The sequence below is a fragment of the Salvelinus alpinus genome, chromosome 4, assembly GCF_045679555.1.
Source record: "Salvelinus alpinus chromosome 4, SLU_Salpinus.1, whole genome shotgun sequence".
Taxonomy (NCBI): Eukaryota; Metazoa; Chordata; class Actinopteri; order Salmoniformes; family Salmonidae; genus Salvelinus; species Salvelinus alpinus.
The window spans coordinates 7,387,551-7,402,401 of NC_092089.1; the positions used below are offsets into that span (position 1 = coordinate 7,387,551).

General features: G+C 43.9%; 1 protein-coding gene across 7 annotated transcripts in view; it reads left to right on the forward strand.

Annotated features, from left to right (window-relative positions):
* The window catches only part of cep192 (centrosomal protein 192), a 96,594-nt gene that overhangs the window by 63,713 nt on the left and 18,030 nt on the right, over nt 1-14,851 (forward strand). For 6 of the 7 annotated variants that reach the window (XM_071395623.1, XM_071395617.1, XM_071395619.1 and 3 more), the window contains exons 33-39: nt 1,595-1,855; nt 3,002-3,123; nt 3,873-3,982; nt 7,005-7,170; nt 12,197-12,378; nt 12,550-12,676; nt 14,685-14,790. In XM_071395623.1, coding sequence (XP_071251724.1) covers nt 1,595-1,855; nt 3,002-3,123; nt 3,873-3,982; nt 7,005-7,170; nt 12,197-12,378; nt 12,550-12,676; nt 14,685-14,790 — 1,074 coding nt within the window. The other variant, XM_071395624.1, reaches the window with a different exon arrangement.

Below are 14,851 nucleotides of genomic sequence, written 5' to 3' on the forward strand. Positions count from 1 at the left end.
GACCAATGTTTCTTCATCCTGGGCCGTAGTTGTTGCCCTGGGCCGTAGTTGTTGCCCTGGGCCGTAGTTGTTGCCCTAGCACTACACTCCTGAGTCCATCTATGATGACGTGGTTATTGAAGTGTGTAGTGCAAGGCCAACCACAGAAACGTGGTTATTGAAGTGTGTAGTGCAAGGGCAACAACAGAAACGTGAACATCTATGGCTCCCCAGGATCTAGTGACTTATTGAAGTGACCAGACTGGTTTTCAGTGGTGGTTCCTGTTCTTAAAGGGACATTACACTTTTTAAAGTTTGTCAGATGTTTTCAGACGACCTCACAATGAGTCTGACGTATGGGTTATGAGTCTGGTGACGACGTATGGGTTATGAGTCGTATGGGTTATGAGTCTGGTGACGACGTATGGGTTATGAGTCTGGTGACGACGTATGGGTTATGAGTCTGGCGACGACGTATGGGTTATGAGTCTGGCGACGACGTATGGGTTATGAGTCTGTGACGACGTATGGGTTATGAGTCTGACGTATGGGTTATGAGTCTGACGTATGGGTTATGAGTCTGACGTATGGGTTATGAGTCTGACGTATGGGTTATGAGTCTGATGATGACGTATGGGTTGTGAGTCTGGCGACGACGTATGGGTTGTGAGTCTGGCGACGACGTATGGGTTGTGAGTCTGGCGACGACGTATGGGTTGTGAGTCTGGCGACGACGTATGGGTTATGAGTCTGGCGACGACGTATGGGTTATGAGTCTGGCGACAATGTATGGGTTATGAGTCTGGCGACAACGTATGGGTTATGAGTCTGGCGACAACGTATGGGTTATGAGTCTGGCGACAACGTATGGGTTATGAGTCTGACGTATGGGTTATGAGTCTGATGATGACGTATGGGTTATGAGTCTGATGACGTATGGGTTGTGAGTCTGGCGACAACGTATGGGTTGTGAGTCTGGCGACAATGTATGGGTTATGAGTCTGGCGACAACGTATGGGTTATGAGTCTGGCGACAACGTATGGGTTATGAGTCTGACGTATGGGTTATGAGTCTGACGTATGGGTTATGAGTCTGACGTATGGGTTATGAGTCTGACGTATGGGTTATGAGTCTGATGATGACGTATGGGTTATGAGTCTGATGACGTATGGGTTGTGAGTCTGGCGACGACGTATGGGTTATGAGTCTGGCGACAACGTATGGGTTATGAGTCTGGCGACAACGTATGGGTTATGAGTCTGGCGACAACGTATGGGTTATGAGTCTGGCGACAACGTATGGGTTATGAGTCTGGCGACAACGTATGGGTTATGAGTCTGGCGACAACGTATGGGTTATGAGTCTGGCGACAACGTATGGGTTATGAGTCTGGCGACAACGTATGGGTTATGAGTCTGGCGACAACGTATGGGTTATGAGTCTGGCGACAACGTATGGGTTATGAGTCTGGCGACAACGTATGGGTTATGCGTCTGTGGCGACGTATGGGTTATGAGTCTGTGGCGATGTATGGGTTATGTAGCTCTGGCTTTATGCCTCACATCTTAATAGAGTGAAATATACAATCTGCCCTCTGTCTCTCTCGCCCCCCAGATCCCCCTATCAGGCTATGGAGGGACCAGCAACATTATTCTGGAAGACCACAGGAAGCGGTCAGACGGCTACGTGGCTATGCTAATGGGTGTGGCAGCAGGCCAGGTCTCCAAGCTGTGTGTCTGTGTGAGAAACACAGGGTCCAGGGCTGCCTTCATTAAGGCTGTTCCCTACTCTGACCTACACACACGCTCTGTCATGGACTCCTCTGTCATCAGCCTCTCTCCGTCGCAGTTCGTCCTGATGGAGAGGACCCAGGAGGTAGGTCACGTGACTTGTTTCTGCATGTGGTCAAAAAGGAGGTTCTGGTTTGAACTGGACTTCCTGACTGGAGAGATGTTTATATCATTAACGTTCTCTGGAAGGTTTAGTTATACATTTTTGATGACCTTTGATACTTCCCTTGGCATCTTTCTGCTTGACAACATTACGTTTTCCATTTGAATATATGTTGAACCAGGTATTTGTGGCCTGGTAACCTTCCCTAGGCTGGACTGGTAACCTTCCCTAGGCTGGTCTGGAGTCTGACACCTACCTGCCTGGTAACCTTCCCTAGGCTTGCCTGGTAACCTTCCCTAGGCTGGACTGGTAACCTTCCCTAGGCTGGTCTGGAGTCTGACACCTACCTGCCTGGTAACCTTCCCTAGGCTGGACTGGTAACCTTCCCTAGGCTGGACTGGTAACCTTCCCTAGGCTGGACTGGTAACCTTCCCTAGGCTGGACTGGTAACCTTCCCTAGGCTGGACTGGTAACCTTCCCTAGGCTGGACTGGTAACCTTCCCTAGGCTGTACTGGTAACCTTCCCTAGGCTGGCCGGGTAACCTTCCCTAGGCTGGCCTGGTAACCTTCCCTAGGCTGGACTGGTCACCTTCCCTAGGCTGGCCTGGTAACCTTCCCTAGGCTGGACTGGTAACCTTCCCTAGGCTGGACTGGTAACCTTCCCTAGGCTGGACTGGTAACCTTCCCTAGGCTGGACTGGTAACCTTCCCTAGGCTGGCCTGGTAACCTTCCCTAGGCTGGCCGGGTAACCTTCCCTAGGCTGGCCTGGTAACCTTCCCTAGGCTGGCCTGGTCACCTTCCCTAGGCTGGCCTGGTAACCTTCCCTAGGCTGGACTGGTCACCTTCCCTAGGCTGGACTGGTCACCTTCCCTAGGCTGGACTGGTAACCTTCCCTAGGCTGGACTGGTAACCTTCCCTAGGCTGGACTGGTAACCTTCCCTAGGCTGGCCTGGTAACCTTCCCTAGGCTGGACTGGTAACCTTCCCTAGGCTGGCCTGGTAACCTTCCCTAGGCTGGCCTGGTAACCTTCCCTAGGCTGGACTGGTAACCTTCCCTAGGCTGGCCTGGAGTCTGACACCTACCCGCCTGTTAACCTGTGGGATTCTCTACCTGGTTCTCTTTCTCCAGGTGATCACGGTTCTGATGAAGGTGACCCAGAGAGAGCAGACTCTGTGTCAGTCTGCTAATGCCGTCCTGGCCACAGTCTGTCTCTTCTGTGGAGACGAGGTCTCACGACAACAGTTCAGGAGGTGAGGACATGTCCCTCTTTTTCTTACATGGGCTAATCTGTCATTAACCTTTTTAAACAGCCATCTTGTGAAGCAATATATCAAATGTATTTATATAGCCCTTCTTACATCAGCTAATATCTCGAAGTGCTGTACAGAAACCCAGCCTAAAACCCCAAACAGCAAGCAATGCAGGTGTAGAAGCACGGTGGCTAGGAAAAACTCCCTAGAAAGGCCAGAACCTTGGAAAAAACCTAGAGGAACCAGGCTATGAGGGGTGGCCAGTCCTCTTCTGGCTGTGCCGGGTGGAGATTATAACAGAACATGGCCGTGATGTTCAAATGTTCATAAATGACCAGCATGGTCAAATAATAATAATCACAGTAGTTATCGAGGGTGCAACAAGTCAGCACCTCAGGAGTAAATGTCAGTTGGCTTTTCATAGCCGATCATTCAGAGTATCTCTACTGCTCCTGCTGTCTCTAGAGAGTTGAAAACAGCAGGTCTGGGACAGGTAGCACGTCCGGTGAACAGGTCAGGGTTCCATAGCCGCAGGCAGAACAGTTGAAACTGGAGCAGCAGCGCGGCCAGGTGGACTGGGGACGACAATAGCATTAAAGAGGCTTTGAAGAAGTTGTTCCAGGCTGTCAGACAGAACCGTGTGATCCACTACTGTCTGTTTCTGTTCTCCAGGCCCTCTAGTTTGATTTACAACACTTTCAGGAGACCCATTTCACCACTCGCTCCATCTCTATCTCCTGTCCCCCTAGGTTGCTGCTGTCGAAGCCTGAGGCAGGCAGGAAGATTCTGTCAGAGAACAGTCTGCTGAAAGGACTCAACTTCAACGAGAGGTTCCCGGGGGAGGAGCAGGTCTTGGAGGGTAAGGGTCGTGGGTCTTTCTAGAACAGGGGTGGGATAATGTCAATGTTTCCTTGATTAGATAGGAGCTGGGAGCTTGCGGTGTCTGGTACTTGCGAGATTTGTTAGTGACATTTTGCGGTCAGAATTGTTTGGCGAGCTACTCGTAGATCAAACTGTTGGAGACCCCTGTTCTATACACTAGGGTATCAGTGAGGATTTCCTACTCTGGACAACTTGTTACAGCTGTTAAGTCATTCAAAAAATGTTAGTTGTGGAAGTTTCCACCAGGGGGTCTCCTGAAGTCAATATTAATTGAATAATTCTTTATTACCAGCAAGCTGGAAAAGTTCCAACAAACTCAATGCACCAAGTAGTGCAGGTCGGTCAGGAGCTCTGCCGGGTCAGTCCCGTTAGTTCTCTTCTACTGTTTACACAGACAAGTTATATTTGCATGATACATCATTATTCGTAATAAATTCATCATTAACTTTTGGTTCTCGTGACTGACCAATACCTCACGAGGCTTCTTCTCTCCAAGCTGAGGCCTTGAAACTGAGATACCCCTTTCAGTTCTCAAAACAATGTTCTGGGCGTACTGCCAAATTACTTGTACCAGTTACGATCAATTTTTCACTCATGAACCAATGTGGTTGTATGTGGTGGTTATTAGAAAAGTACAAACATAAAATTACATTAATATCTATACATACACACACACATACATACATACATACATACAGTTGAAGTCAGAAGTTTACAGACTCTTAGGTTGGAGTCATTAACTTGTTTCGCAACCACTCCACAAATTTCTTGTTAACAAACTTTAGTTTTGGCAAGTCGGTTAGGACATCTACTTTGTGCATGACACAAGTCATTTGTCCAACAATTGTTTACAGTGTATCACAATTCCAGTGGGTCAGAAGTTTGCATACACTAAGTTGACTGGGCCTTTAAACAGCTGGGAAAATTCCAGAAAATGATGTAATGGCTTTAGAAGCTTCTGATAGGCTAATTGACATAATTTGAGTTAATTGGAGGTGTTCCTGTGGATGTATTTCAAGACCTACCTTCAAACTCAGTGCCTCTTTGCTTGACATCATGGGAAAATCAAAAGACATAAGCCAAGACCTCAGAAAAACAATTGTAGACCTCCACAAGTCTGGTTCATCCTTGGGCGCAATTTCTAAACGCCTGAAAGTACCACGTTCATCTGTACAAACAATAGTACGCAAGTATAAACACCATGGGACCACGCAGCCGTCATACCGCTCAGGAAGGAGATGCTTTCTGTCTCCTACAGATGAACGTATTTTGGTGTGAAAAGTGCAAATCAATCCCAGAACAACAGCAAAGGACCTTGTGAAGATGCTGGAGGAAATTGGTACAAAAGTATCTATATCCACAGTAAAACGAGTCCTATATTGACATAACCTGAAAAGCCGCTCAGCAAGGAAGAAGCCACTGCTCCAAAACCGCCATAAAAAAGCCAGACTACGGTTTGCAACTGCACATGGGGACAAAGATTGTACTTTTTGGAGAAATGTCCTCTTGTCTGATGAAACAAAAATAGAAGTGGCCATAATGACCTTCGTTGTGTTTGGAGGAAAAAGGGGGATGCTTGCAAGCCGAAGAACACCATCCCAACCGTGAAGCACGGGGGTGGCAGCATCATGTTGTGGGGGTGCTTTGCTGCAGGAGGGACTGGTGCACTTTACAAAATTGATGGCATCATGAGGGAGGAAAATTATGTAGATATATTGAAGCAACATCTCAAGACATCAGTCAGGAAGTTAAAGCTTGGTTGCAAATGGGTCTTCAAAATGGAAAATGACCCCAAGCATACTTCCAAAGTTGTGGCAAAATGGCTTAAGGACAACAAAGTCAAGGTATTGGAGTGGCCATCAAAGCCCTGACCTCAATCCCATTTGCGGGCAGAACTGAAAAAGCGTGTGCGAGCAAGGATGCCTACAAACCTGACTCAGTTACACCAGCTCTGTCAGGAGGAATGGGCCAACATTCACCCAACTTATTGTGGGAAGCTTGTGAAAGGCTACCCGAAACGTTTAACCCAAATTAAACAATTTAAAGGCAATGCTACCAAATTCTAATTGAGTGTATTTAAACTTCTGACCCACTGGGAATGTGATGAAAGAAATAAATAAAAGCTGAAATAAATCATTCTACTATTATTCTGACTTTTCACATTCTTGAAATAAAATGGTGATCCTAACTGACCTAAGACAGGGAATTTTGACTTATTTTTATTTATTTTTTATTTTTTTCCCCTTCATTTTGAAGACCCATTTGCAACCAAGCTTTAACTTCCTGACTGATGTCTTGAGATGTTCAGGAATTGTGAAAAACTGAGTTTAAATGTATTTGGCTAATGTGTATGTAAACTTCAACTATATTTGTGTGTATGTATATATTATATATATGTATGTGTGTATATAGATAGATAGTGTAATGTGTGTGTGTGTGTGTGTATATAGATGATATATATGTATGTGTGTGTGTATATACATGATATATATGTGTGTGTATATACATGATATATATGTGTGTGTATATACATGATATATATGTGTGTGTATATACATGATATATATGTGTGTATATACATGATATATATGTGTGTGTATATACATGATATATATGTGTGTGTATATACATGATATATATGTGTGTATATACATGATATATATGTATGTGTGTGTGTATATACTTGATATATATGTATGTGTAATGTATTTGTTGGCTTGACCCACTGTTTAGCTCATGATTTCCCCTGCTGTTGTCTCCAGCCTACGACCTGCCCCAGAGCCCCAACCAGGCCCAGTTGTTCTGTGTTTATCTCATGATTTCCCCTGCTGTTGTCTCCAGCCTACGACCTGCCCCAGAGCCCCAACCAGGCCCAGTTGTTCTGTGTTTATCTCATGATTTCCCCTGCTGTTGTCTCCAGCCTACGACCTGCCCCAGAGCCCCAACCAGGCCCAGTTGTTCTGTGTTTAGCTCATGATTTCCCATGCTGTTGTCTCCAGCCTACGACCTGCCCCAGAGCCCCAACCAGGCCCAGTTGTTCTATGGGAATCTGAGTAAGGTGGTGTTGTCAGTGCTGGGCAGCACAGAGACCTTGGACTCTGGAAGGACTGACCTCCATGTCCAGCCCCCCCTAGCTGTCACCAGGAGAGGCTCGGAGGCTGACAGGTACTGGGACTGACGGGGGGGGGGGGGGGATATCGTACGAAAGAACATAATCATATGAATGTTTTCCTGTAACACCTCATTTGGTTCCTGGAGGGGGGGGGGGGGGGGATCATGTCTGTTTCTCTCTGCTTAGAACACACGGGCCGTGTTTACACAGGCTGCCCAAATCTGATCTTTTGCCAGTAATTGGGCACCCTGAGTAAATGCAGTCATGGAGGCTGTTTCCCCAGACACGGATAAAGCCTAGTGAGTCCGAGACTAGAACATTTGCTGAAAGGAGAATCTACATTTGAAAAAGCTTTTTAGTCCAGGACTACACTTCATCTGTGTCTGAGGAACCGGCCCATCATGTCTGTAACAAATCTGATCCTGGTCCTCCAAACACATTCTGTTACTTAAGGTATACTAACGGTATGATAAAGGTTAAGGTATACTAACGGTATGATAAAGGTTAAGGTATACTAACGGTATGATAAAGGTTAAGGTATACTAACGGTATGATAAAGGTTAAGGTATACTAACGGTATGATAAAGGTTAAGGTATACTAACGGTATGATAAAGGTTAAGGTATACTAACGGTATGATAAAGGTTAAGGTATACTAACGGTATGATAAAGGTTAAGGTATACTAACGGTATGATAAAGGTTAAGGTATACTAACGGTATGATAAAGGTTAAGGTATACTAACGGTATGATAAAGGTTAAGGTATACTAACGGTTTGATAAAGGTTAAGGTATACTAACGATATGATAAAGGTTAAGGTATACTAACGGTATGATAAAGGTTAAGGTATACTAACGGTATGATAAAGGTTAAGGTATACTAACGGTATGATAAAGGGATACTTTGGGATTTTGTCAATGAGGCTCTTTATTTACTTCCCCAGAGTCAGAACTTATGGATACCATTTTTGTTTCTGCGATCGATTTGAAGGAATTTGCTAACTAGCGCTAGCGCAAGACTGGAAGTCTATGGGTATCTGGTAACATGCTAGCAAATACCCATAGACTTCCTGTCGTTGCGCTAGCGCTAGTTAGCATTGGCTCCATACTGGACACGGATACATAAACATGTTAACCACGAGTTCATCTGACTGGGGAAGTAGATACTGGGCCTTCAGAAAGAATTCACACCCCTTTTCAACACATGTTGTCCTCTTAAAAACTATCTGGTGGAAAGCAGACTGAACCAGGTTTTCCTCTAGGATTTTGCCTGTGATTAGCTCCATTATCCTAAAAAAAACTCCCCAGTCCTTAACAATGACAAGCAGACCCATAACATGATGCAGCCACCACGATGCTTGAAAATATGAAGTGGGACTCAGTGTTGTGTTGAATTTGCCCCAAACATCACTTTGTATTCAGGACAAAAAGTTAATTGCTTTGCCACATTTTTTTTTGCAATTTGACTTTAGCGCCTCGTTGCAAACAGGATACATGTTTTGCAGCTACCTTTTAACACGGTCTATTAGGTTTGTATTGTGGAGTAACTAGTAACTTAGTGGAGTAACTAGTAACTTAGTGGAGTATTGTGGAGTAACTAGTAACTTAGTGGAGTCACTAGTAACTAGTAACTTAGTGGAGTATTGTGGAGTAACTTCAATGTTGTTGATCCATCCTCAGTTTTCTCCTATCACAGCCATTCAACTCTACCTGTTTTAAAGTCAACATTGGCCTCATGGAAAAATCCCTGAGCGGTTTCCTTCTTCACCGGCAACTGAGTTAGGAAGGACGCCTGTATCTTTGTCGTGACTGGGTGTATTGATACACCATCCAAAGTATAATTAATAACTTCACCATGCGTAAAGGGATATTCAATGTCTGCTTTTTAAAAAAAATGGACCCATCTACCAATAGGTGCCGTTTGCGAGACATTGGAAAACCTCCCTTTGTGTTTGAATCTGTTTTGAAATTCACTGCTCGACTGAGGGACCTTACATTTATTTGTATGTGTGGTTTGCAGAGATGAGGTAGTCATTCAAAAGTCATGTTAAACAGCATTGTTCCACACAGTGGAACACACATAGTTCCACACAACTAATTATGTGACTTATGTGGTGTTAATGGTTATATAACGTTGTAGTAGGGGTGTTAATGGTTATATAACGTTGTAGTAGTGGTGTTATACTAACAGTGTGGTGTTAATGGTTATATAACGTTGTAGTAGTGGTGTTAATGGTTATAACGTCGTAGTAGTGGTGTTAATGGTTATATAACGTTGTAGTAGGGGTGTTAATGGTTATATAACGTTGTAGTAGGGGTGTTAATGGTTATATAACGTTGTAGTAGTGGTGTTAATGGTTATATAACGTTGTAGTAGTGGTGTTAATGGTTATATAACGTTGTAGTAGTGGTGTTAATGGTTATATAACGTTGTAGTAGGGGTGTTATACTAACAGTATGGTGTTAATGGTTATATAACGTTGTAGTAGGGGTGTTAATGGTTATATAACGTTGTAGTAGGGGTGTTAATGGTTATATAACGTTGTAGTAGGGGTGTTAATGGTTATATAATGTTGTAGTAGGGGTGTTATACTAACAGTGTGGTGTTAATGGTTATATAACGTTGTAGTAGTGGTGTTAATGGTTATATAACGTTGTAGTAGGGGTGTTAATGGTTATATAACGTTGTAGTAGGGGTGTTATACTAACAGTATGGTGTTAATGGTTATATAACTTTGTAGTAGGGGTGTTAATGGTTATATAACGTTGTAGTAGTGGTGTTAATGGTTATATAACGTTGTAGTAGGGGTGTTATACTAACAGTGTGGTGTTAATGGTTATATAACGTTGTAGTAGTGGTGTTAATGGTTATAACGTCGTAGTAGTGGTGTTAATGGTTATATAACGTTGTAGTAGGGGTGTTAATGGTTATATAACGTTGTAGTAGGGGTGTTAATGGTTATATAACGTTGTAGTAGTGGTGTTAATGGTTATATAACGTTGTAGTAGTGGTGTTAATGGTTATATAACGTTGTAGTAGTGGTGTTAATGGTTATATAACGTTGTAGTAGGGGTGTTATACTAACAGTATGGTGTTAATGGTTATATAACGTTGTAGTAGGGGTGTTAATGGTTATATAACGTTGTAGTAGGGGTGTTAATGGTTATATAATGTTGTAGTAGGGGTGTTATACTAACAGTGTGGTGTTAATGGTTATATAACGTTGTAGTAGTGGTGTTAATGGTTATATAACGTTGTAGTAGGGGTGTTAATGGTTATATAACGTTGTAGTAGGGGTGTTATACTAACAGTATGGTGTTAATGGTTATATAACGTTGTAGTAGGGGTGTTAATGGTTATATAACGTTGTAGTAGTGGTGTTAATGGTTATATAACGTTGTAGTAGGGGTGTTATACTAACAGTGTGGTGTTAATGGTTATATAACGTTGTAGTAGGGGTGTAAATGGTTATATAACGTTGTAGTAGTGGTGTTATACTAACAGTGTGGTGTTAATGGTTATATAACGTTGTAGTAGTGGTGTTAATGGTTATAACGTCGTAGTAGTGGTGTTAATGGTTATATAACGTTGTAGTAGGGGTGTTAATGGTTATATAACGTTGTAGTAGGGGTGTTAATGGTTATATAACGTTGTAGTAGTGGTGTTAATGGTTATATAACGTTGTAGTAGTGGTGTTAATGGTTATATAACGTTGTAGTAGGGGTGTTATACTAACAGTGTGGTGTTAATGGTTATATAACGTTGTAGTAGTGGTGTTAATGGTTATATAACGTTGTAGTAGGGGTGTTAATGGTTATATAACGTTGTAGTAGGGGTGTTAATGGTTATATAACGTTGTGGTAGGGGTGTTATACTAACAGTATGGTGTTAATGGTTATATAACGTTGTAGTAGTGGTGTTAATGGTTATATAACGTTGTAGTAGTGGTGTTAATGGTTATATAATGTTGTAGTAGGGGTTTTAATGGTTATATAACGTTGTAGTAGGGGTGTTAATGGTTATATAACGTTGTAGTAGGGGTGTTAATGGGTATATAACGTTGTAGTAGGGGTGTTAATGGTTATATAACGTTGTAGTAGGGGTGTTAATGGTTATACAACGTTGTAGTAGGGGTGTTAATGGTTATATAACGTTGTAGTAGGGGTGTTATACTAACAGTATGGTGTTAATGGTTATATAAGGTTGTAGTAGGGGTGTTAATGGTTATATAACGTTGTAGTACATTTACATTTACATTTAAGTCATTTAGCAGACGCTCTTATCCAGAGCGACTTACAAATTGGTGCATTCACCTTATGATATCCAGTGGAACAACCACTTTACAATAGTGCATCTAACTCTTTTAAGGGGGGGGGGGGGTTAGAAGGATTACTTTATCCTATCCTAGGTATTCCTTAAAGAGGTGGGGTTTCAGGTGTCTCCGGAAGGTGGTGATTGACTCCGCTGACCTGGCGTCGTGAGGGAGTTTGTTCCACCATTGGGGTGCCAGAGCAGCGAACAGTTTTGACTGGGCTGAGCGGGAACTGTACTTCCTCAGAGGTAGGGAGGCGAGCAGGCCAGAGGTGGATGAACGCAGTGCCGTTGTTTGGGTGTAGGGCCTGATCAGAGCCTGAAGGTACGGAGGTGCCGTTCCCCTCACAGCTCCGTAGGCAAGCACCATGGTCTTGTAGCGGATGCGAGCTTCAACTGGAAGCCAGTGGAGAGAGCGGAGGAGCGGGGTGACGTTCGTTGTATGGTATTGTGTGGTATGGTGTTAATGGTTATATAACGTTGTAGTAGTGGTGTTAATGGTTATATAACGTTGTAGTAGGGGTGTTAATGGTTATATAACGTTGTAGTAGGGGTGTTAATGGTTATATAACGTTGTAGTAGTGGTGTTAATGGTTATATAACGTTGTAGTAGTGGTGTTATACTAACAGTGTGGTGTTAATGGTTATATAACGTTGTAGTAGGGGTGTTAATGGTTATATAACGTTGTAGTAGTGGTGTTAATGGTTATATAACGTTGTAGTAGGGGTGTTAATGGTTATATAACGTTGTAGTATTATCATGTTGCAGTGGTTTTGAGAACTCAGACCGTCACATCAGCAACGTGTCTCTGGATGTACTGCCTGTGAAGGGTCCTCAAGGCCCAGCGTTACCCAGGACAGAGGCCTCTGGGACGGGGACAGAACCAGGGGACCACAGGGACTCCTGGAGCCTCAGGCCTGAACAGCTGGTCCTCACCTCTCCCACTATCAGTCAGTATTATCATCTCACTGTTTGACTAACTCTGTGCTCTTTGCAGCCTGAGGTCTCTCAGGACAGAAAACATTGCCTCTCCAGATTTTCTGTTCATAAAACGTTTTTTTGTATTTTTTAATAGAATATAATTCATCCCTTTCCTTTGGTTTATAATGTGTGTTGTCCAGACGGAGCCTCCAACACCAGACATGTCCTGATCCAGAACCACTCATCATCCAGAGAACTGAGCTTTGAGTTGTCCTGGCCAGCCCACTGTCTCACAGTTACCCCTCAACATGGAGTAGTAGAACCACAGTATGTACCAGCCCACTGTCTCACTGTTACCCCTCAACATGGAGTCATAGAACCACAGTATGTACCAGCCCACTGTCTCACTGTTACCCCTCAACATGGAGTCATAGAACCACAGTATGTACCAGCCCACTGTCTCTCTGTTACCCCTCAACATGGAGTCATAGAACCACAGTATGTACCAGCCCACTGTCTCACTGTTACCCCTCAACATGGAGTCATAGAACCACAGTATGTACCAGCCCACTGTCTCTCTGTTACCCCTCAACATGGAGTCATAGAACCACAGTATGTACCAGCCCACTGTCTCTCTGTTACCCCTCAACATGGAGTCATAGAACCACAGTATGTACCAGCCCACTGTCTCTCTGTTACCCCTCAACATGGAGTCATAGAACCACAGTATGTACCAGCCCACTGTCTCTCTGTTACCCCTCAACATGGAGTCATAGAACCACAGTATGTACCAGCCCACTGTCTCTCTGTTACCCCTCAACATGGAGTCATAGAACCACAGTATGTACCAGCCCACTGTCTCTCTGTTACCCCTCAACATGGAGTCATAGAACCACAGTATGTACCAGCCCACTGTCTCACTGTTACCCCTCAACATGGAGTCATAGAACCACAGTATGTACCAGCCCACTGTCTCACTGTTACCCCTCAACATGGAGTCATAGAACCACAGTATGTACCAGCCCACTGTCTCTCTGTTACCCCTCAACATGGAGTCATAGAACCACAGTATGTACCAGCCCACTGTCTCACTGTTACCCCTCTAGATAGAACCGCAGTAGGAAGCCCCGGACGGTAACCGGTTCACCTCAACGTAGCCTTCTAGATAGAACCGCAGTAGGAAGCCTCGGACGGTAACCGGTACACCTCAGCGTGGCCTTCTAGATAGAACCGCAGTAGGAAGCCTTGTTAGTTAGGTGACTATATTACTAGGGGCGTTTTACCAGGTAACTATATTACTAGGGGGGTTTTACCAGGTAACTATATTACTAGGGGGGTTTTACCAGGTAACTATATTACTAGGGGCGTTTTACCAGGCGACTATATTACAAGGGGAGTTTTACCGGGTAACTATATTACTAGGGGGTTTTACCAGGTGACTAGGGGGGTTTTACCAGGTAACTATATTACTAGGGGGGTTTACCAGGTGACTATATTACTAGGGGTGTTTTACCAGGTAACTATATTACTAGGGGGGTTTTACCAGGCGACTATATTACTAGGGGGGTTTTACCAGGTGACTATATTACTAGGGGGGTTTTACCACGTGACTATATTACTAGGGGGGTTTTACCAGGTGACTATATTACTAGGGGGGTTTTACCAGGTGACTATATTACTAGGGGTGTTTTACCAGGTGACTATATTACTAGGGGGGTTTTACCAGGTGACTATATTACTAGGGGGGTTTTACCACGTGACTATATTACTAGGGGGGTTTTACCAGGTGACTATATTACTAGGGGGGGTTTTACCAGGTGACTATATGACTAGGGGGGTTTTACCAGGTGACTATATGACTAGGGGCGTTTTACCAGGCGACTATATTACTAGGGGCGTTTTACCAGGTGACTATATTACTAGGGGCGTTTTACCAGGTGACTATATTGCTAGGGGTGTTTTACCAGGTGACTATATTACTAGGGGGGTTTTACCAGGTGACTATATTACTAGGGGGGTTGCACCATAGTTAGTAGTTTTACCAGGTGACTATATTGCTAGGGGTGTTTTACCAGGTGACTATATTACTAGGGGGGTTTTACCAGGTGACTATATTACTAGGGGAGTTTTACCAGGTGACTATATTACTAGGGGGGTTTTACCAGGTGACTATATTACTAGGGGGGTTTTACCAGGTGACTATATTACTAGGGGGGTTTTACCAGGTGACTATATTGCTAGGGGGGGGTTTCCGGGTGACTATATTACTAGGGGTGTTTTACCAGGTGACTATATTACTAGGGGCGTTTCACCATAGTTTTTTTTTCTTCCCCAGGTGCCACCTCCAGATCCTCATCAGTCCTAATCCGTCCCTAGCAACCAGGACATCCATGTTTCCATGGAGTGGCCAAATCTATGTCCAGTGTGACAATCAACAGAAGGTAGTGATGATGTAGTGGGCCCCTCAATGTCTTGATGTGGTGGGCCCCCTCAATGTCTTGA